The sequence below is a fragment of the Sceloporus occidentalis genome, unplaced genomic scaffold (genome assembly GCF_023333645.1).
Source record: "Sceloporus occidentalis isolate IW3139 unplaced genomic scaffold, rSceOcc1.0.p SCAF_40, whole genome shotgun sequence".
NCBI lineage: Eukaryota > Metazoa > Chordata > Lepidosauria > Squamata > Phrynosomatidae > Sceloporus > Sceloporus occidentalis.
The window spans coordinates 8,780,434-8,802,699 of record NW_028317020.1 but is presented as its reverse complement, the minus strand read 5'-3'; the positions used below and the strand labels follow the sequence as shown (position 1 = coordinate 8,802,699).

Below are 22,266 nucleotides of genomic sequence, written 5' to 3'. Positions count from 1 at the left end.
TAATTTTATTATTTAAAATACATCCCAAAGTTTTAAATAGCTGAAGACTTTGTGACCAACTCATTGTTATTTATCCAACAGTCATTTCTAAGAAGAATGTATTTTATTTACAGAGTTTAAAGTATCAACGATATTTTACTTTTATATACATGGTAATTTATTGTGGCTGTAGAACACTGTGATCATTTTCGGGTTCCCAAAAGAAGGACACTTTAGAGGTTATATTTCCAGAGACTGTTGTGATATTTAGCTGGTACCCATAGCAACCCTAATGTATTCTAATACTGGAATATAGGCTGGGAAAACAAAATCATATCATAATTCTCTATTTTTTTCCTGTATCCCTGTAAAAACCCCATTCTTGTATGTTTATTATTGGTTGTCATCAGACAAAACATACTTAAAGAAGTCAGAGGTCGTTTCTCACTCCAGTGAATGAAGAGAATGAGCACCCAGTTCTTGTTAGTCGCTACGGATTGCAAGCTCTTATAAACAGGACTTGTTGCAGCCACATATACATATATTGGTTTCTGTAATATTATTTATATTTTCATTATAAACCAACAATCAGTGTGAAATGTTTTGTCATTTTACATGAAATAATGTTGCCATCACATGAGTATAGTGGTATAAATGTGTGTGGTTTTATTACTATTTAGTGTAGAAGTGTTTTTGTTTCCTAAATGTGATGTCAAGTGAAATGACAGCGTCGGGAATGTTGGAATTACTGACTTCTGACTGGTTTCTCCTGTGGGAATACGCACCGTGCTTTTACTGCAGTTATACCTCCTGATTTTGTTGAGCAGTTGCGCAATGTCTCGTACTGTCTGATGGTTTGGGGTTGGTGTCTCCTAGTCATCTAGTTTGTAGAATTCCCTCCTACACACACACACACACACACACACACACACACACACACACACACACACACACACACACACACACACACACACACACACACACGTAAAACTATCTCACCATTACTTTCCTTGTAGCCTCCTTCTGTTAGCAGGATTTGGCAATTTTTTCTTTTGTTTGTGGGTTAACAAATACGTTGTGATCTGTTCTGAAAATAAATCAACATTCTTAACAATTCATATATCCAAGATGCAGTTCTTATGGTCTACGTACACTTTAATATATGTTTTCAAATGCTTTCTCTTTAGATCTAGCTAATGATGGCTCTCCCACCGCCAGCTCCAAAATTTGATCTTAGAGGAATAGGTTCAGACGTAAATTGCTTGCATTTCAGTTGTGTGGCACCCGACCCTTGTCCACCAGTTCTTTTTTCTGGGTGAGTAACCATACTGTTTCCTCCACAGAGATGAAACCTCTAAAGTTATTACACAGACATATAAATGTGAAGTAGGCAAGAATGTACTTCCCAATTTGTTAATGTTTGTTCAAAATCACCATCAATGGTTGATTCTGAAGAGATAGATGTGATGCTACTACTAAAATCCATTAAAAGGCAGGAGGACAATAGCATTCATATTTTCCCAAATCACTGTCTTTTTATGGTGGGAAAAATGTCTGTTTTATTTATTCTTTATTATTTTATAATTGTAATAAAATGGCAATACGGTCCATATGTATAAGTATATTTTTGTAGGTAGTATGACTATAAGAACAAATTGGTTGATAGGACTGGTAAATCAACATATATATTTTATCCGGTTAACCGTTGCCATGATTTGTTCCATGCAGTTCTGTGTGATAGGACGAAACAGTTATAGTTGGTACTCATTCAATCCTTGCCATTTGCAGGGTGACTAATGGACTGGTCCATGTGTGGAATCTCACTACTCGCAGAACGCTATCCGTACTTGATGGTCACGGTGGAAAATCTGTTTACTGGGTGCAAGCACTTCACAACAAAGACTCACTCCTAAGGTAATCCTGCCACAATAAATATCACAAGGTCATATGTTTGTCTTAGGTTATTCTTTACAGCCATTAAATGATCATTATATATGTTATGATCAATGTATATTCAGGATTAATCACATGGAAAAAAGCAAACTTTTTGTTTGATTTTAGAATGCCTGCTTTCACATGACATTTAAGCATTCCCTGGGGGAAAAAGGTCCTTTTTAATGCATATTAGGGTCCATTTGCCTTGATTCCAATATATTTACTACATGCAAATAATTGCATTTGTTCTTTTGGTATTGGATCATTTTCCTTCTTTCCTGGAAAGCAGGACACATACTTAAGTTTGTTTTCTGGATATGCTCTGTAGCCCTCCCATTGAAATCAGTTCATCTGGCATATATGTATTCCCATATGTGTTTTACTTAAATCTAGGAGTGGAAGAAGTAAACTGGATAAAGGAGAGTGTATCCATGGCTTAACGGTCATCAGAATAACCCCTTCTTGTCCTGTTTTTTTTTTTATTATTATAACCTAAGGACCAATTTAAAAAAAAAATAATAATAATAATATTTTTACCATATCCATGTTAAAGTGTACATCATTTTGTTCAGGAGAAGTGGGGCCTTCTTCTAAAACCATAGAAATACATAAAACATAATTATTAGTAAAAGTAGATTAAAAAAGATCCTACTAAAATAGAAGAAAAGTCAATATAAGCCTGACCCCCCCCGTGTACAAATTAAGGACGTATCAGTATGTCCTAATGGGCTTCTTGCCACAGGTTTTAAGGACATACCTGTACGTCCTAGGGGGACTTGAAAGGATTGAATGAATAGTACAGTCTGAATAAGCTAACTAATGATTGCTTGCCATCTTCTTTACTGATCCTTCAGGCTGTGCAACACTCTACTTTAGCTTCAACCGCAGTACAACATTCCCCATGGAGTTTTCTACTGTTTGAAGATCTACTAAAACTTTAAATAGACATAAATGCAATATGTAACAGCAATACTATAAAAGCATTACAACACTATGAGACTGAAGTCATAATGACCTTTCTTGAGACTTTGCTGCATTATGTTTCTTCTTTTCTTGTTATTCTGCATTTATTATGTTGTACTTAAGCTACAGGAGCCCACATTTTGCTTTCGAGGTAGTGACATTTTGTACTAATATTCAGTTTGAGTGAATCCCTAAATTGTCTATAGGTAGTCGAACTAGTGGAGCATTTTATTGTGTTGGTGAAACTCTGGAACTGCAATAGCCATTATTTCTTAGTAGGTTGTTTGAAGCAATTTCATGGCTCCATGTACCAGATGATAACTGCAGGGCAGAATTGCATTAACAGTGCATCCAATCTTTCATGGAATCATTAAATCTGTTTAATGAAAAACATGGGCTGGATATGTACTTGCAGTTGCCTGTAATTTTACCCTGACAATAAGTAGCAATTTATTACTTTTCTTTGGCAATCTTGTGAACATTATGTTCTGTTCAGAACATTAACTTGAAAGTTTTATTGCTTTTATTGGTTTATATTGATTGCATGATGTGTGGATGTTAAACGGAAAAGCATTAATGTGGTAGCACTAATCTGTGCAAAAGGTTTGGAATCCCAATGCCAAGTGGCAACAGGATAGGCGAAGATTCTAATTTGTCTTTCAACCAAGATTATACCACAGTTATAATACCGTGTTAGTTAAATGGTCCGTAGGGCAAGAGCAATTACTGCATATGTACAACAAGATTTCTTTCAAGCGCATTAATTCAGGGGTGAAATCCACTGGTAACATGCTATCCAGGAATTTGGAAAGCAATGACTTTAATAAATTAATCACTAGTGGCTGGATGTTAATGTTTTCAATCCCTAAAAGAAGTTATTTATATGTTTAAAAGCCCTCAATAAAAGTGAAATAAAGCTAACATCACGAGGAAAAACATTACTATGGATATATGTATGTATGTATATGTATGTGTGTGTGTGTGTGTGTATATATATATATATATATATATATATATATATACATACATACATGTAATATGTTTGATGAAAAAATAAGTCTGATTCCTGCCAAATGTTCAATGTTGGTCAGTATTTGTGAAGCTGTTATCATGTTATCACATGAAGCAATTCAGAAAGTAGAAATAAAGTATCTTTTTCTACCAACAAGGTTGTCGAAATTATGCAGGTTTTTTTTTCCCCTTTTCCCTGCTATGCATCTTCCTATTTAATCCCTTTGATTCAATTGATTTAAAATTGGCTTTGTAATAAACATTAGGCTGTAAGATCGTTTGAGCCGGGCCCTCCTTAACTCTTGTTTCTATAAGTCAAATACACTACTTGTTGTATCCTGTCTACCCATTGTAGAGCTCTGTACTATATTTAATAATAAATAATAATAATTAAACGGCTCCTTCTCTTTTTTTAGTCAAGGCAGAGATCTACAGATTTGCACATGGAACTTAGCTGAAGGGAGGAATGAAGTGATTGACTCTTTACCTTTGGAGAGTGTCGGATTCTGCAAATGTTCCTTAGTAAAAACTGAACCCGTTCTTTTGGCTATGCCAGGGAGAGAGAACTCTGAGGTAGGAAATGCCCTTATTGAAAAAATAAAATAAAATTGTAATTTCAATATTCTACCTTTCTGAAGGTTCCAAGGCCATAAATACTTAAAATGGGTTAGCATGCATTTTTTGGTTATAACCTCTTAAAGTAATTTAATTGCTTAAAATAATTATTTATACCTGTAATTTATAAGTTAATGATTTGGCAGGGTCCGATATGTAATGCTGCCGTGACAGTACATAAATGTAGGCACAGGCTCCCCAAAGTCTAGAACACTCCAAAAATAATGAACCAATGTTTTTTCTTGAACAGAAAACAGTGTGAGAGACAAAATTTCAAGCCTGCCCACATCAAGAACTAAATAGCTGTCTACACCCAACTGCTTACCCTGTAAAGATGAATTAAAATGTCAATTAATGTCAGCACTAATGATGGGTTTAATAGCACTGCAAATTGCATGCATGGCTCCAAGTTTTTTATGCGGTAGTATCCGGGAAGAACCAAAGGCTGTGACCTAGTTTTGTTCCTATTGAAGTGATCGTCACATATATCTTTCAATTCAATAGAAAGAAGACGTTACAATTGATTTTATATCCCGCTGCGTGCGGCTCATATGATGTAAGACTGCACCGGGCACACTTTAGAATTTTTGAGATCACAATAAGGAATTCAGAATTTATCTAAAGTAATGTGTAGTGTTACACTGTGGATTGTCAACCTAACACTGTAAATATTGCCATCTGGTACCACCTCTGCCATCACAAATCCTCATTTAACACTTCCTAATTCCAAGATACGCCTTGGGTCTCAGGAAATCTTTATGCTTGGCTGTCGCCCAGTACATGATTAATTTTATCTGCTAGGAGCCTTATCCCAAGTTACGTGATATGGGCAGGCATTTATTTGTTTGTGGCTGCTTTTACGAGTTACACACCGTTCTCTTATTATGTGGCCAATTCTATTTAAAATAAAAATTACATTCATTTGAAAAGGGTGTGTGCCTGGTTTTAGCCTCGTATCGCCACCCAGGTACAGTGGTAGCCTCTGGCAAACTAGAAATCTTTTTTTCAGTTTCCTTTGTTTAAGGTTCGCTAACCTAAATGTTAAAATATGAAATTATTAATGTTAAGATACAATACTTGGGCTTCTGTTTTTTTCTTTAAAGAGAGGTCGTATTTTTGTAATAAATATTTGAATATTGTTTATTTGAAGTAGAGTAAAGGTTCCTTATTTCAGAACTCAAACCTGCTTTTTTTCTGTGAATTTTGCTTGTTTCATCTCTTTCTGATCATTTCATCTCTAGATTGTAAGCTCATTTGAGCAGTCATCCTCACCCGTTGTTTCTGTATGTCATCTTGTTATGTCATATACTAAATGTTAAGTCCTGTCTACCCTTTGTACAGCGCTGCGGAATATGACGGCACTCTATGAAACAATAAATAATAAAAATAAGACATGCTGCGTGTGACATAACTACCATGTGTTCATTACCGCGCTCGTGAAGGGGGCCAGCTATTGTACTAAATTGCATCTGCAGAAAGTGATTCCATTGATTTCAATGAGAACGCTTTCTTGTCAGTCATTGGTTGCATGAAATTTGGAGAGCTGCAGCTCTGTAGCGTAAATGGCTCCCCCAAACACACACAAGTGAAGATTCCCTTTAGTGTTTTCCGACAGGGATACAAAGAGTCCCTGGCCTTTTGCAGCCCCAAGGACTGGAGTTATTAACCACTGCCGTATACTGTTACTCTTCATACAGCACTGAGTGAACTGAAATATCACTGTTTTCTTTGTTAAGAGTTTAAAAAAAATAAAAAATGTTATAATGGTAAATTAGATAATTGTATGTAGCAGAACAGATTACGTGGTTGTCAGTATGTTAGGGCAGAGTTACCGTTCACAGGGTCCTATTTTGGTAATATATACTGTTTTACAAGGTTGTATGTGATTATATGGATTGTATGTAGGATTATGTGTAAAATATAAAAAATATCTTGTGCATCGGTCTCAGAAATTGTCAAAATATGCTGTTTACTATTACTTAAAGGTAAACTGTGTTTTGGCAAACGTTTAGGTTGATGTACTCAGCAGATATAGAATATTCATGTTTGTCGGAATCCCTCACTTGTCTCTCACAACTGCTCAAACATCTTTTGTTTGCTTACCGATATCCTATAAGAAGCAGTGGATGCTGACGTTCACCAAAGTATCCGTCGCTGAGCTGCGGGGAAAGTCAGCTACAACATTGGCAGCCTATCTCTAAAAATATCCTGGTTTTTCGATATCGTATGACTCTGCCAATAATCACAGCTTTAAAATTGTGTATAATGTATTTGTTACTTTCTTTGCATAGTAACATAGTTCATAAGGTTGAAAAAAGACCAAAGTCCATCAAGTTCAACCTATATACATATTGTGTCCCTACTGTGTTGATCCAGACGTGGGGCATAGGGACGTGGGAGTTATCATGCACCAGTCTTATTTCTTCTATAGGAATAAACAGTACTTTTTAAGATAATATAAGAAGCCATACATATTTACAGTATATTGTATTGTCTAATGTTTCAGTATTCTTTTTGTTCTCAGGGTACAAATTAAGATTTCCCAGCTTTTTATTGAAGCATAACCAGTGACCTTGCTTCCTCTTTACAGGTTCAAGTTTTGGATCTGCTATCTAAGAAGATTGTCTGTTCAATGAACCCTAAAGGAGATAACAGATGGGGCATGGCTATGTGCATGAAATTATGGCAGGTAAACAATGCAACCTTCTAGTCTTTATTGTGACAGCACTAGACATTGCTAAATATTGCTCTTGAATGATGAGGTTCTCTTGTCTGCATGGGACTTACATAAACCTTAGCAAAGTCATCGTACAGCTGCAATAAGCCTTTGTGGGAGCATTTCAACACCGGCGTCATTGCACAAAAACATCTGTATGTTGGAAATAATGCTAAATACAGATATTATTACGCATGCTGAAGAAGCAACACAAATACATGATAGTTTAAGAATAGGTTGGGAAAATAGGTACTCATCTTTGAGTTGTATACAGTGGAAAAATAGGCTTTATCTCATTTTTACCTCCTCCCCATTCCCTAGGTTTTTAGTTCAGGTGTGTTCAACCAGGTGGGGGGTTTCCAGACACAACCCTAATTTCTCTGGTAGGTTCGCCAAAGGTTTAATAGGGTTCCGGGGTGATCTGCCCTAAAATCAAAGGGGTTGTTAGTAAGTTAAAGCAGAGATATGTAGGATACTGGGCACATGAACAACAGTAAAAAACTGGGGTGGTTGGTTAAAAATGAGCATGGAGACATAACAATGGATACTCCAAAAATGTAAGTCAGTAGGCTCCATATGACCTCTTTAAAGACATGAAGCTAGGACTGCAACAACTAATCGATAAAATCGATAATAATCGATAATGAAAATCGTTGCCAACGAATTTCATTATCGATTAGTTGAATCGATTTTTATACATTATTATATGAGGGTTTTTTCAGAGCAAACACTCTGAAAAATACCCCTCATTATATAATCCGTTTAGTCTGACTCACAGCAGCAGCTCCTACTTACAGTCCCTCCCTGTAATCACTGTGACAACTGGCCCCGCCCCTTCTCCCAGAAGGCCAGAACCACATGGCTGTGACACTCATCTAACTAAGTATAAAATTAATATTTGGGCTGCTGAAAGTTAGGGGAGGTGGGAGTTAATTTAGGGGCAGTTATGGTTAATGGTGTGTTTAGGGTTAATTTAGGGACAGCTATGGTTAATAGGGTGTTTAGGGTTAATTTAGGGGCACCTATGGTTAATGGTGTGTTTAGGGTTAATTTAGGAGCAGCTGTGGTAAATAGGGTGTTTGGGGTTAATTTGAGGCAGTTTTGGTTAATGGTATGTTTAGGGTTAATTTAGGGGCTGTTGTGGTTCATGGGGTCTTTAGGGTTAATTTAGGGGATGCTGTGGTTGATGGGGTCTTTAGGGTTAATTTAGGGGCAGTTATGGTTAATGGGGTGTTTAGGGTTAATTTAATGATGAGGACTGAGGGTTAATTTTACTAATTTATTAAAGTTAACTTAAGGTGCAGTTAGAGATAAAGGGGGGCAAACTAAGGAGAATCTAAATCCTGGGGGCAGTGAAGATTAACCCAGTACTTATTTATAAAAGTATGGTCTGTGACTCTATGAGGGGACTATGAGATATCTGGGGGTATAAGGCATATCTGGGGAGGACGGAGTGACATATCTGGGGGTATAAGGCATATAGGGTACATAAGGCATATGTGGGGAGGGCAGTGTGGCATGTCTGGGGAGGACAGAGTGGTGTATCAGGGTGTATAAGGCAGATCTGGGGCCACAGTGGCTTATCTGGGGGTAGAGTGGAGTGGCATATGTGGGGAGGGCAGTGTGGCATGTCTGGGGAGGATGGAGTGGTATGTCTGGGGAGGATGGAGTGGTGTATCGGGGTATAAGGCGTATCAGGCACAGTGGCATATGTGGGGGTAGAGTGGAGTGACATATGTGGGAGGCAGCGTGGAGTGGCATATGTGAGAGGCAGAGTGGCATATGTGGGAGGCAGAGTGGCATATGTGGGGGTGGAGTGGCATATGTGGGAGGCAGCGTGGAGTGGCATATGTGGGAGGCAGCGTGGAGTGGCATATGTGGGAGGCAGAGTGGAGTGGCATATGTGGGAGGCAGAGTGGAGTGGCATATGTGGGAGGCAGAGTGGAGTGGCATATGTGAGAGGCAGCGTGGAGTGGTATATTTGGGAGGCAGAGTGGCATATGTGGGAGGCAGCGTGGAGTGGCATATGTGGGAGGCAGCGTGGAGTGGCATATGTGGGAGGCAGAGTGGAGTGGCATATGTGAGAGGCAGCGTGGAGTGGTATATTTGGGAGGCGGAGTGGCATATGTGGGAGGCAGCGTGGAGTGGCATATGTGGGCGGCAGAGTGGAGTGACATATGCGGGAGGCAGTGTGGAGTGACATATGCGGGAGGCAGAGTGGAGTGATATAAGGGGGGGGGCAGCGTGGAGTGGCATATGTGGGAGGCAGCGTGGCAAGCCTGGCCTCAAACGTGCATAAATTGGGGGGGGGGCTGGTTGCGAAATAAAGGCAAGAAATGCATTTTATCAAAAACATTTTATTATGCTGTTTGTATTTAATATAATTTGTTTATTACATTATTTTAAATAAATGAAAAATTTACATTCATTTTTTTATCCGATTAATCGATTAATCGAAAAAATAATCGGCCAACTAATCGATTATGAAAATAATCGTTAGTTGCAGCCCTACATGAAGCCATTATTATGAAATCTAAATATTTGCAGGGAGTTGATGTGGCTACAGCTGCTTGGATTTTAAAATGATCGTTGCAGAAAAAGTTTCTATCTTAACCAGTGAATAAGAACACATAAGGTGGCTTATTCTTCACCCCCATGCAAAGTCAGATATGTATGAACTCATTGTAGTAACAGTGATTATTTTTCGTTTCTAGTTTGCTTCTGTCATTTTTTTGATACTGAGGAGAGAATAGATTGCAGACTTCCTTCCAAACAATGTGCTCAGTATCCTGTTTCTGGCAATGTTTAATTAGAATATTTTTGTATAATATTTAATGGCTACTGCTCACCGTCCGTAAACACCATTTCGTAGGTTTAAGTATACTGCAATGTAACATGTATTTTTGGTGCGTGGCTTGGCTCAGCCCAGCTCATTAAGCATGTTGGTCCTTTGGCCCTTCCTTATGTTACAGGCAAGTCCAGCTTTGCTCTGTCTTGCATGGGTTGTGGATTATGGCTTGTTAGAAATAAGTTTCCTTCTGCTCTATACAGAGATATCTATATGTGAGAACACAACTTAATATAAAACTAAAAAATCTTTTTTTTCTTATCTAGTGAGATCGGAGGAGTTCATGTATCTTGATATTAGATGCCGGGCGTCTGATTTATTAAGTAACGTAATTGCTTAGATAAGGAATTTACCTGTGAATAATTGCAGCTTTTTAATCACAAACAGGAAAGTGCATGATGTTTTGAAAATGTTCTGTTGAAAGCTTTATGACCTCCAGGTATTTTGTATAAGCAGGTGAGGTAGCATTAAGGAGGGGTAGAAATTAACATAACCTGTGAATACAATTAAAAAAATGTACAGTGGATATTCACAATCATGTTTTTCTAGTTAACAATGAGAAAAATGGCTAAATGAGTGGAGTTTGCTGGTTATTTAGTCTACCCGGCTTCAAGCACCGCTGGGTGTACTGCTCATGCACCATCTTTACAGGTTTGTGCACTCCCGTTGCTTCTAACATCAAGATATGTGGCTGTTCTCTGTCAGCTTCCATCCAACGTAATGGTGCATTACCACGCTAAACGGACTAATGTACCAACAAACCAAGCCACTCCGCAGATACACATAGAGACACTTAGAAAAACTGGACTTTAGTTATTGTTATCTTTTATTTATGTAGAGTCAAAAAGTCACTCAGCACTTCTTACAATACATTATGCAAAGAGGGCCCTGCTTGCACGCTTACAATCTAAAGGGGATTAAAATGACTGGCAAAAATGTACATGATTGTTCCTTTAATCAAAGTCTTTGAAGCATTATGGGGGCCAATGAGCCTGATAAGAATCCCTCTACCTCCTGTAGTTTCTGTATATTCTGCTGTAACATTTCATTGCTTTAATGGGGTGTATAAGGTATCGGGCAGAACACAGTAAAAAGCACAACAATAATCATAGAATGTATGATAGCCAAACAAGTAATTGTGCACCCAAGCTGGAATCTTCTCCAAGTGTAAATTCTAAGGCTAGAGTGTTAGAAGGGGGCTACATTTGGGCAGGGAGCCTGGCCCTTTGTGGCTCAGGTCCTCCCCTAAACTTTAACTACATTTTTGATGGAAAAAATCTCAGTGTCTGGGCGCTCTCTCCTGTGTTATGTGTGTGTGTGAAAAAATACAAATGCATCATGATTTCTCAGTCACTGTTTTGAGCTGTTTATTTTTGTTACTGTTTGAATGGTTTGGAATGCAATGCATTTCAGGGTGAAAAGCATTAGCAGGTTAGAAGAAAGGTAATAACCTTCGTTTTCACTGACTGCGTCTGAGGATTAATGAGTAGACTGTACATACTGCTTGACAGGGCTGCAGCCAAGTCTGAGGTTTTAAACTTCACATTTCCCTCAGGATTTTAATTGTGACTTGACCAGTTCCTGCCGAACTGGTTACTATAATTCTTTCCGCTAAGATGATGAATCCTTTTCTCTAGAAAGTGACACACTATCCACTGAAGTTCCATCTCCTCCGAGTTATTTCAGAGGCTAAAATGGATGAGGTGTCTGGTCAGAATGTCATGCCCTTTGACATGTGACATCATTAATCAAATTATCCCTCTGATTGGTTACAGTACCGGCCAGACTTCATATTAACCTTTTTTTTCCCTTTTCTTTAAGCAGACAATCTTTACAAAAAGTTCAGTGCTTACATTTGGTAGCTGCAGAAAATACCACTTCTGTTGTGTACCGTATAGTTTGCGTTCCAAGTTCAAATCTTTACTCATAACTAAACTATTTCTTCTGTGAAATGATCATTTGATTTCGATCGAGAGCAAGCATTCAGTTGTCAGATTAAATAAATGTGAGGCATTGCACGATCAACAATGTTTAACACTTAAATTTAAAAGTTTGTTTTTTGAACTCGCCTAAAATTTGATTTTTAGGATCAAAGATTTTTTTGTTGCAACTTTGTATAGCTTTTTTGTAACTTTGTATAGCTTTGTTGTAACTTTGTATAGCTTTGTTGTAACTTTGTATAGCTTTGTTGTGAATGTTTTTGTGTCTCTGTTTTTTTACAGCCTGAGTCAGGGTCCAGTCCATTTCTTCTTGTTGGATATGAAGATGGCTCGGTGGCTCTCTGGCATGTCATGGAACACAAATTGTTAAGCAGGCTCACATGCCATAAGGAGCCTGTTATGAGCCTTGACTTTGACTGCAAACAGGGCAGAGGGGTTTCCGGATCCTCTGATAAAATACTAAATGTCTGGAGCCTTGACGAACAGCAGAACCTTAAGGTGAGTACCATCCTTTCTCATCTACCCATACTACGTTTTACTAGCTGTTTCACGGCTTAAAAAAATGGTTTTGTTAGTAGCCCTTAGCCAATTAATCACTAGCTAGCTTGCAAGGCTGGGGCCCATGCAGAGTCCTTTGAAAAGTCTGACGTGACTGCTTTTCTGCTTGTTTCTTTTTACTCTCAATTTGACACTTGGAAGCCAAGGCTTGTGGATGCTGGAAACTCCCAAAAGAATATTAAGTTGCCACACTGATGTCTTAAAAGATAGCATCCATTAAGTTCTTTTGTATGGTTTAATAAGGTTTTGTTTTTATTCATTATTTAGAAGGCTGTACATTTTTGGATCTTATTTATATGTTCTTAACTGCTTATTTAATTAAAAGTTTCAATATTGTTGGTGTAAAACAGAAAAGCCTCCATACAGGCTTTCTCCAATAAAAAAAAACCAAGACATAAACATAATGATTAAATGATTAAAGTTGTAAGGCACTCGTGAAATCTGATCTCTTCCATGAGCCTTATCTCAATGTATTTTTATTAATGGTCTTCAAGGAGCATTAATAAAATAAATAAATGTCCCCTCTAAAAAATGATAGCTGTAGTGAGCAACATTAGGTTTTCTTTCCCACTCTCTCAGTAATAACTCAAACCAGATGTGGGAATATTACATTCCAGCTACCTGAGCTAATGACATCACATGAAAAGCCACGCTTTGGCGCGTTATTTTTACGTGTCAGGAACCATGTGTTTTCTGCATTGCTGGGTTGTATTGAAGTGCTGAATGTGTGCCAAATAACACGTGAGAAAACTAATCAAAATAATTAGACTAAAATGAAAAACTCTTAAGCAGGTTCATGTTGCTCATATAACAAGCATGGTACTTTTAGGACTAGACTTCCAGAACAAAAATGCAATAAAATATTATTAACTTTTATTCAAGGGTTGTTCAGACTAAGACAAACCATTGCGTGAGTGAAAGGGGGCCTGCTCGCAAGCTTATAATTTGTAAATCAATAACTGGTATATTTCAAATATATCTAGGTTTTCTTAATAAATTGTGACTTTGTTTTTGTATTCTAATATCCGAAAACGGTGACACCTGCCAAGGTTATGAACCAAAGAAAATATGTTGACATTGGAAACAAATTGATATGAAAAGGAAATGTCAACTACATCTACGTATATAACTTGGAGACAAACATCAAACATAGATCAGCAACACCTAATACACCTTAACCAGTGTGTCTATGGTATTCTTTCAGTATATCAGGATGTTAAGTGTAATTATTGTGTTTTTTTTAGGATTACAAATCACAAGTGATGATCAATCCAGGAATTGCTGATATTGTTCTAAGGTTGGACAGGAAGATCTTAGCTACAGCTGGCTGGGACCATCGTATTCGAATATTTGGATGGAAGAAAATGAAGCCTTTAGCAGTGTTACACTACCACACTGCAACGGTGCACTGTGTGACTTTTTCAGATCACATTAAGCCCGAAGACAGACTGTTGGCTGCTGGCTCAAAAGACCACCGCATCAGCTTATGGTCAATATATCCGTAAATAAAAAACATAAACGACAATGCCCTGAAAATATTTTTTTTCCGCTTTAAAAATATCTATATTTTAAGTATGATGTTCCTCTTAGATAAAACATGAGCTGCATTATCCAGCATGTTAAGCAGATACCTCTTAGTAAATGTGTTATTTTACGAATGCTCTTTTTTTCAAAACTAGACAAGAGACATTTTTCCCTATAAAAACAGCCAGCCTGAGACTCTGGCTTCAGTTTAGCACCGTGTTATAGTTGTGTAATAACTATTGTTTTAGTGGTGCATAGAACTCCCTACTCAACAATGAGGTATAGGCTAACATTGAGATAAAAATCGAAGTAATGTCCATCTTCAATCTAGGATATTTTATGTCCATCTTCTTCATCTTCTCAAACGTTTGCATACCATAGCAGAAATTGTGAAATGTTGGCATTGATTTTGAAAATATGACTGATCATGCAACAAACTGTATTTTATTTAAGGCTAGTGATCATATGAAGCAGTGTATTATCACATAGTTGTTTGGCTCCTTTTTAAATCATAATGATAACAGATATCACCCAAATGGCCCTGATCAAGAGGTTAAATACCCTTGAATGTTTGGCCTTGGTTACAGACACACAAATGACACACACAGGTTAAAATGGCAATTAAGGGTTAATTTCCCACACCTGTGGCTTTCTTAATTGCAATTAGTGTCTGTGTATAAATAGTCAATGAGTTTGTTAGCTCTCATGTGGATGCACTGAGCAGGTTAGATACTGAGCCATGGGGAGCAGAACTGTCAAAAGACCTGGGTAACAAGATAATGGAACATTATAAAGATGGAAAAGGATATAAAAAGATCCAAAGCCTTAAAAAATGGCAGTCAGTACTGTTCCTTCAGCTACGGTGTAGTAAACCAAGAAAGATTTCGGCTACAACTGCCAGAAGAATTGTTTGGGATACAAAGAAAAACCCACAGATAACCTTAGGAGAAATACAGGCTGCTCTGGAAAAAGACCATTTGGTTGTGTCAAAGAGCAGAATATGAAGATACTTGAACAAAAATGAGCTGCATGGTTGAGTTGCCAGAATGAAGCCTTTACTGCACCAGTGCCACAAAAAAGCCCAGTTATCATATGCCCGACAACACCTTGACACACCTCACAGCTTCTGGCACACTTCATGTTCACAACCATAAGCGCTATGTTTGGAGAGGGATCAACAAGGCCTATGGCAAAAAGAATACCATCTCACTGAGCATTTTGGGGGGATAAAGGCACAGGTAATCTTGTGAAAATTGATGGCAAGATGAATGTAGCATGTTGTCAGAAAATACTGGCAGACAATTTGCATTCTTCCACACGAAAGCAGCACATGGGATGCCCTTGGACTTTCCAGCGCAATAATGACCCCAAGTACAAGTTGACCCTCCAGTGGTTACAGCAGAAAAAGGTGAAGGTTCTGCAGTCCCATCACAGTCTCCTGACCTTAATTTCATCCAACCACTCTAAGGAGATCTCAAACATGTGGTTCATGCACCCATGTTTCTCTTCTCACATGCTGAAATACGAATCAAAAAAAAAAAGTGTTAGTGATTTTTTTTTTCTTAACGATAAAGAGAAATCACTAAAATAATACAATAAATATATATATTTAAAATACAGTGAGTTTATTATGTCATTACTGGCATTAATAAGATGTTCAAGAGCTCCCTAAGAGGACCTCTAACCATACTGCACTGATAACAGTGGGATTTAAAAAAAAATACCAAAAAATAATAATAAAAAAAAAACACATCCCATTACCCTAACACAACATTTAAAAGGTATATCACCCTGCCCCGTTCGCACTAAACAAGAGCCTCGGCCCAGAAGGGTACCAAAAAAGAAACGGCCTGGTACTTAAGGGGTTACAATTATATGCCGCAACTGTAACCAAAGAGTCTAACTTCATGCTGAACTGCTTACCTTAGAGGGAGCTTTGTTAGCAGATTGTGTGATATCACTGAAAATTCATGTATGTGCATTTGAAGACAAAAAGTAAAGGTCCCATTGTGTGAAAAAAGGTTAAAACTCAAGAGACAAAAATGCTTTAGTTTTACCCCTGGACAGCAAGCTGCGACCAGACTGATGAGGAGCCAACAACCTCACATATGTGCAAGCATGACGTGGCGGGTGAGCTTCATTATCCCCTTAATGACAAAGCCCGTACATGTACGGGCTCAAAATGCATTGTTTTCAAAGGGTTTAGGGACCACCCATTGTCCTTAAGGGGTTAAGCTTTGGCCACTTCATATAACCAAAACCTCTCATTTATATTATGTTTATATATTTGTTGCCAACTTTATTAGGGTGAGAAATGCAGACAGTTTTTGGTTTTTGTATACACTGTATTTGCAGCATGCTTACACCTGTTTGGTAGGCCTCATTTTACACATTTGTGTTATTTGAGCCTGGGGCTAGCTTAGCGCACCACCATTTTTCTTTTGTCTGATTTTCAGTTCAAACATATTATACTATGATTATATTTTTTAGACTTTATTATTACTCTTGGTAGCATAATAATTATAATAATAATCTCGATAAAGGACTTTTACTTTTGGTCCACATGAAGCAATAAAATATGACCCATCACATTTTCGATTAAGGTATTTATAAGCATGACTGAGAGATGATCTGCTCGGCGATAGGATGCATCTCCTCTGGGTTTATGGACAAGACAGATCTCATTTCATCAATACATTACTAAAATCAACCTACTGTCTTCTCATGGTGGTCTCCTCTGAACATTTCCAGGACTTTGCATATGGTATCCTTGAACAAAAAAATACTTGATGCATAATTTGGCTTTGATAAAAGGAGTCATAAATCATTTAAATGCAGAGAAATATGACTTTGTTTCAATTCAGCTCCCTTAAAGAGAATGATAAGGAGCTTTCAGGATCAAAGTTTTTGTCCAACATCTGCATGTGTAGTGTAAGTCAACATTTAAACATTCGATGAGGTCAGATCCTCCTGTTCTTGTGTACCTTCAACATATGATATCCTTTTTTCCTTACAGGCTACATATTTGAGACAGTATTCTTTCCAAGACCAATAAAGAGGTAATATAGGGCCTTGGAATCCATGAGTGAAACTTTAATTTGCGTGTAAAACCCCAGTTCTTTGGGCAAACTGCCAATCAAACGGCATGCAGTTCCCAGACCAGATGGCAACATCAACATGTCTCTGTGAACTGCAAGATTGCTGAGCTACTGCGAAGGGGAGTAAATTTGCTTCCAAAACATTTTGGCTGGCCTTGCTCTGTTTATAAATGTTATCACTATTTAATTAAATAGTCTTGCTGGATGTGTTTTTATTTGGGATTCTGTTGAATTCATCTTTTGAACACCATCATTTCCACTGCGTGGGGGTTACTGGTAGAAAATTTACCAATTTCCTTATAAGCCTTCACTTTTTCTGGACTTTGTAGGGATATGGCCACATATCTGTCTTACTTTAGGGATTAGCGGACATGACTGTAAAACTCTATTCCCACAATAATTATACCAGGGCCCGTGAGGAGCCTGAATCAGGGGCCAGTGAACAGAGAGAGAGATCTAAAATGGTGGCAGCCCTTGGGCCACTTTAATAGGATACAATTATTCTGGGGCTTAAATATCAGTGCCCAGCTTTCCTCTCCTGATGTCTTTAAATGAAATTGTGTAAACGTAATAAGTGTGTAAAATCACTATCCTATCTAAAACTGTAATAGGTGCCAATGATCTTGCTTGTGGTTTCATTTGGCCTAGAACAGCATTGAATTAGATCAGCTTAGTATTCAACTCCGTTAACTTTGTGCATGCTATCCAAAACATTTTTCAGACGGAAACAGAGACTTACATTGAAGTAAAGTCATACACAAAAGTCAACTCTCAACAATCCAGAAGAAGCAACAGCTTCTCAGATGCCTGGTTATGTAAAATAACTTCCTATTTGGATGATCAAACATGTCCCAAACCAAAACCGACAAAATACACAAAAATGAATATATTTTTGCATGTTTATTATCTACTAAAATATGTAAAGCGTGTAACTAAACAAAACATACTAATGCTGTGAATTAAAAAGCATCTGGAAGAAAACTACCCACAAAAGCCGTTATAAATAACAATGCGTATGGCAAAACTAGCACATAACTCCCAACACCTAAAATCAGGAAAGACACTTCAGTTTTGGAGGTTGTGGTTCAATGGCAAGATGCAAGGATTCACAAAGATGTTATGTATAAATTATTTCTATTATTTCTAGGGTTATAGAACACCCATAATCACCAAACATTCTGAGCTCTAGAAAAACAGGGTCATCGTGGGGAAAAACAGAGACTGCCTCTTCTAAACTTGCATATATTGGAGGAGCGCTAGAAAACGAAGGGTCTCATGAAAGCCAAGTAAATAAATGCAGTTTTAAAGCTGAACTTGGCTGTAACGTTCAACTTGACTTTTATAGAATTTGTCAAATTTAAGCTGCTGATTTGTACCAGGAAATAGATACCTACTTAGGGTACGTGGCAGCCATTTATTAAATAGATTCTGGTATTTTGCAAAACAATGGCAAATGCTTCCCATAGAAAGAAAAGGGACAATAGAATATATTACTAAAAAAAGGACATTAACAGTAAATCTCTCACTTGGGAGTATGAAAAATGTTTTTCTCACTCCACCAGAGACCTGCTTATAGATACAGAGGTGCGTCGTAAACATTTGTATTTAGCCATACAAAATTGTCGTTTGTATTCTTTGGTTGTCTAACCCTAGCCACACCTGGTTTACTTTCAGAAAAATGGCTATTGTCCCTTGTCTATTCCCAGATGATCATTTTTTTCCTGTTGGTTTTGATGGCATGCAGACTTGGCATCACACTAAATAGAGACATTGAATTCCGCCTGCATTATCTCCAGAGTGCATCTGTTTTGAAGTATCTTTCCCTAGCTTACAGGAAAGGGAATTGAAGTAAAGATGTATTTTATGTTTTGTTGAAATGAAACAAATGTGTGAGACAGTGTTGAGAAAAGGCAAAGTCTTTGTACTGCGGCGGCTTGTCTCCCCTCTTGCTCAGAGTGTTAGTTTTCAACAGGTAGTAATGAGGTGTCTTTGGAAAAGACAAAAGAGCCATCACAAACAGCTAGTGCAATTGTGAATGTATGGTTTTGGGGTTTGTTTTAGTAATTGCACTTAGACCAAGCCATTTTGGCACTAATTTGTATTGTTATTTATCTTGTTAATATATTAAAAATGATACTATAATATCTTGCAAACAAGTATGAACGTGGAAATTCTTATGTAAATGTTTAATATGTGATATTGTGGAGAGTAAAGTTGCCATAATGGCTATTATTTTGAGTAAACATATATTTCTGCCCTGTAGTATGTGAGATATATAAAGTCAATTGCATTCATCCAGTAGAGCATTTGTGAGGTCAGGCACTGATGTTGGACGAGAAGGCCTGGCTCACAATCTCCGTTCCAGTTCGATGGGGTTGAGGTCAGGGCTCTGTGCAGGCCAATCAACTTCTTCCACACTGAAGGGGACATACCAAGACATTTTGGACAATGCTATGCTTCCAAGTTCACTGGAACAGTTAGGGGGAGGCCCTCTTCTATTCCACGCATGTCTGTGCCCCAGCGCACAAAGCAAGGTCCATAAGAACATGGTTGGATGAGTTTAGTATGGAAGAACTTATTCTGAAATAAGTATATTTTATTAAAACTCTCAGTACCCTGTTGTGATTTATGCTACATTATGTTGCTCTGTACAATAGGGTAACAAAGCAAATTGGTATGCAATGTTGTACAAATGTAAAGGAGGTACCAGGGCGTAAACAGTTATTTCCCACTGTGATTTATCAGCTGTAGGGCAGATGTCTGTATATAACCTGATGAAGAAACTACTGCTAATGTACAAGTGGTCTTTTTTTGGCAGAAGGGCATTGTGCAATAAACCATGTATCCTGTAGAGGGCGCCTTCATGTCATTCAGTAGCAAAGCTAAGATATTAACCTTTTGGCTGCTTTAAGAGTAAGAAATTAAATGTGTCTTCCCGGTAGATACATTGCTGTAGATACTGTATATGGACAGCGTATCCCTTTTTTAGGCCTGGATTTAGCCTAAATCTATATATATTTAAAGTTTACTTTCTAATACTACCAAGTAAATAAAATGTATAGCCTTGCTAAATCCTGATAGAACATATGGTACGTTTACTACTGGTTACAAACAAAAACAGATTAAACATGTTGTTAAACATGTTGTTTCAATGTTTCAACTATACATTTTAAAGTGTCAAACATGGTAAGCTTGTCCTGCAAAAACAGCAAATTACCGTATTTGCTCGATTATAAGACGACCCTGATTATAAGACGACCCCCCAAAATCTGAATATTAACTTAGGAAAAAAAGAAAAAGCCTGAATATAAGACGACCCTAAAGGAAAAAAGTTTTACCAGTAAATGTTAATTCATGTAAACTATTTTTTTTAATAAAAGCTATGATTGAGAAAAATATTTTTTTTGTTTTTATTTCTTGTATTTTCCAACCTGTCCCCCAGTTACGCACATCTGCCCCCAGGCTTGCCACTCCAATATGGCACTGTGGCCCATGATATGCCTTTTAACCCTCTATATGCCACTGTGCCCCATGGTATGCCTTTTGACCCCCTATGTGCCACTCTGCCTCCAGAAATGCCTTATACCCCTATATGCCACTCTGCCTCCAGAAATGCCTTATACCCCTATATCCCATTCTGGCATTTAGGGGGTTAAAATGCATATTATGGGGCAGAGTGGCATATAGGGAGGTATAAGGCATTTCAGGAGGCAGAGTGGCATTAAGGGAGTTAAAAGGCATTGTATAGAGCACTCTGCCTCCAGAAATGCCTTATACCCCTATATGCCACTCTGGCATTTAGGGGGTTAAAATGCATATTATGGGGCAGAGTGGCATATAGGTGTATAAGGCATTTCAGGAGGCAGAGTGCTCTATTAAATGCCCCCTTAACGCCACTCCAGAAATGCCCTATGCCCCCATTTAACACACACACACACACACACACCCTATACCCCCATTTAACTAACACACACACACACACACACACACACTCTCCCCTCCCCTCCCCTCTCAGCCCTCTCTTACCGGTGCTTCCAGCCGGGGCAGCGGGTTGACGTCGCCTTCTGCTGCAGCCGGAAGGAGGTGGAGTTGGCAGCGGGGGTTTGTATCCGTCCGTCGCGTATACTTTCCCCGGCTGTCAGAGATCAGAGTTCCCCGCACCGGTGCGGGGAACTCTGATCTCTGACAGTCGGGGAAGGTTTGCGCGACGGACGCAGACAACCCCCGCTGCTAGCCACACCTCCTTCCGGCTGCAGCGGACGTTGTCTACGCGGATCGCGTAGACGTCATCCCGCTGCCCCGGCAATACAGCAGGAAGCACCGGTAAGTGTGTGTATGATGGGGGGGGGGGGGTGAGACAGGAGGATCCAGGTCCCCTGCAGCGGTGCGGGGGATCTGGATCTTAGTCTCCTAATCAGACTCTATTTGAGGTCTGATTAGAAGACGACCCCGATTAGAAGACGAGGGGTATTTTTCAGAGCATTTGCTCTGAAAAAAACCTCGTCTTATAATCGAGCAAATACGGTACTAACATTGCGTAATGCTTGACCAATCATCCCTTCTTGCAGGTGCAAGCAAATGATTGTTCATCCAATTAGTAAGACCCTTTGACAAAAAAGACACAGTCTATATAAAGTGTTGATATCTCTGTGTTTAATGGTAAAGGACTGGACCTCCAAACCCCATTAAACCTTTAACATAACATTTTTTTAACCCCTTAATGACAAAGCCCGTACATGTATGGGCTCAAAATGCATTGTTTTCAATGGGTTTGGGACCGCCCATTGTCCTTAAGGAGTTAAAAAAAAAAATATTGCATCATGAAATAGAATAATATCGTTTCCTTTCAATAGTACATAAAACATTGTGATGGTAATCTTGTGACAGCAGTATTTTGAAGTTCAGATTTTGATGGTCACCTATAAGGTGGACTGTAGTCTACGAGCCTTTGCTGCATAAAAGTAAAGTCAGACAGACTAAAGCAAACACAGCTGCTTCATTCAGAGTTTGCTTTTCCTGGTTTCAGACCATCACGCTATGGGAGCCACAAGCTCCCAAATTCTAAGTACTCTGACAAGT

At 38.3% G+C, this 22,266-nt stretch overlaps 1 protein-coding gene across 1 annotated transcript; it reads left to right on the top strand.

The window, feature by feature from the left end:
* Positions 1 to 444: 444 nt before the first annotated feature.
* LOC149290358 (guanine nucleotide-binding protein subunit beta-like protein 1) lies at positions 445 to 14,070 on the top strand. The gene is made up of 7 exons (XM_089489664.1): positions 445 to 465; positions 1,173 to 1,294; positions 1,768 to 1,893; positions 4,305 to 4,461; positions 7,094 to 7,192; positions 12,290 to 12,505; positions 13,810 to 14,070. Exons 1-7 carry the CDS (start codon positions 445 to 447, stop codon positions 14,068 to 14,070), a joined length of 1,002 nt encoding a protein of 333 aa, XP_089345790.1.
* The last annotated feature ends 8,196 nt before the right edge of the window (positions 14,071 to 22,266 follow it).

Coding starts and splice junctions, on each gene's coding strand:
- LOC149290358 (XM_089489664.1), top strand. CDS start 445: ATGAGCACCCAGTTCTTGTTA. Junction 1,894..4,304: donor AACAAAGACTCACTCCTAAG/GTAATCCTGCCA, acceptor CTCTTTTTTTAG/TCAAGGCAGAGATCTACAGA. Junction 4,462..7,093: donor CAGGGAGAGAGAACTCTGAG/GTAGGAAATGCC, acceptor TCCTCTTTACAG/GTTCAAGTTTTGGATCTGCT.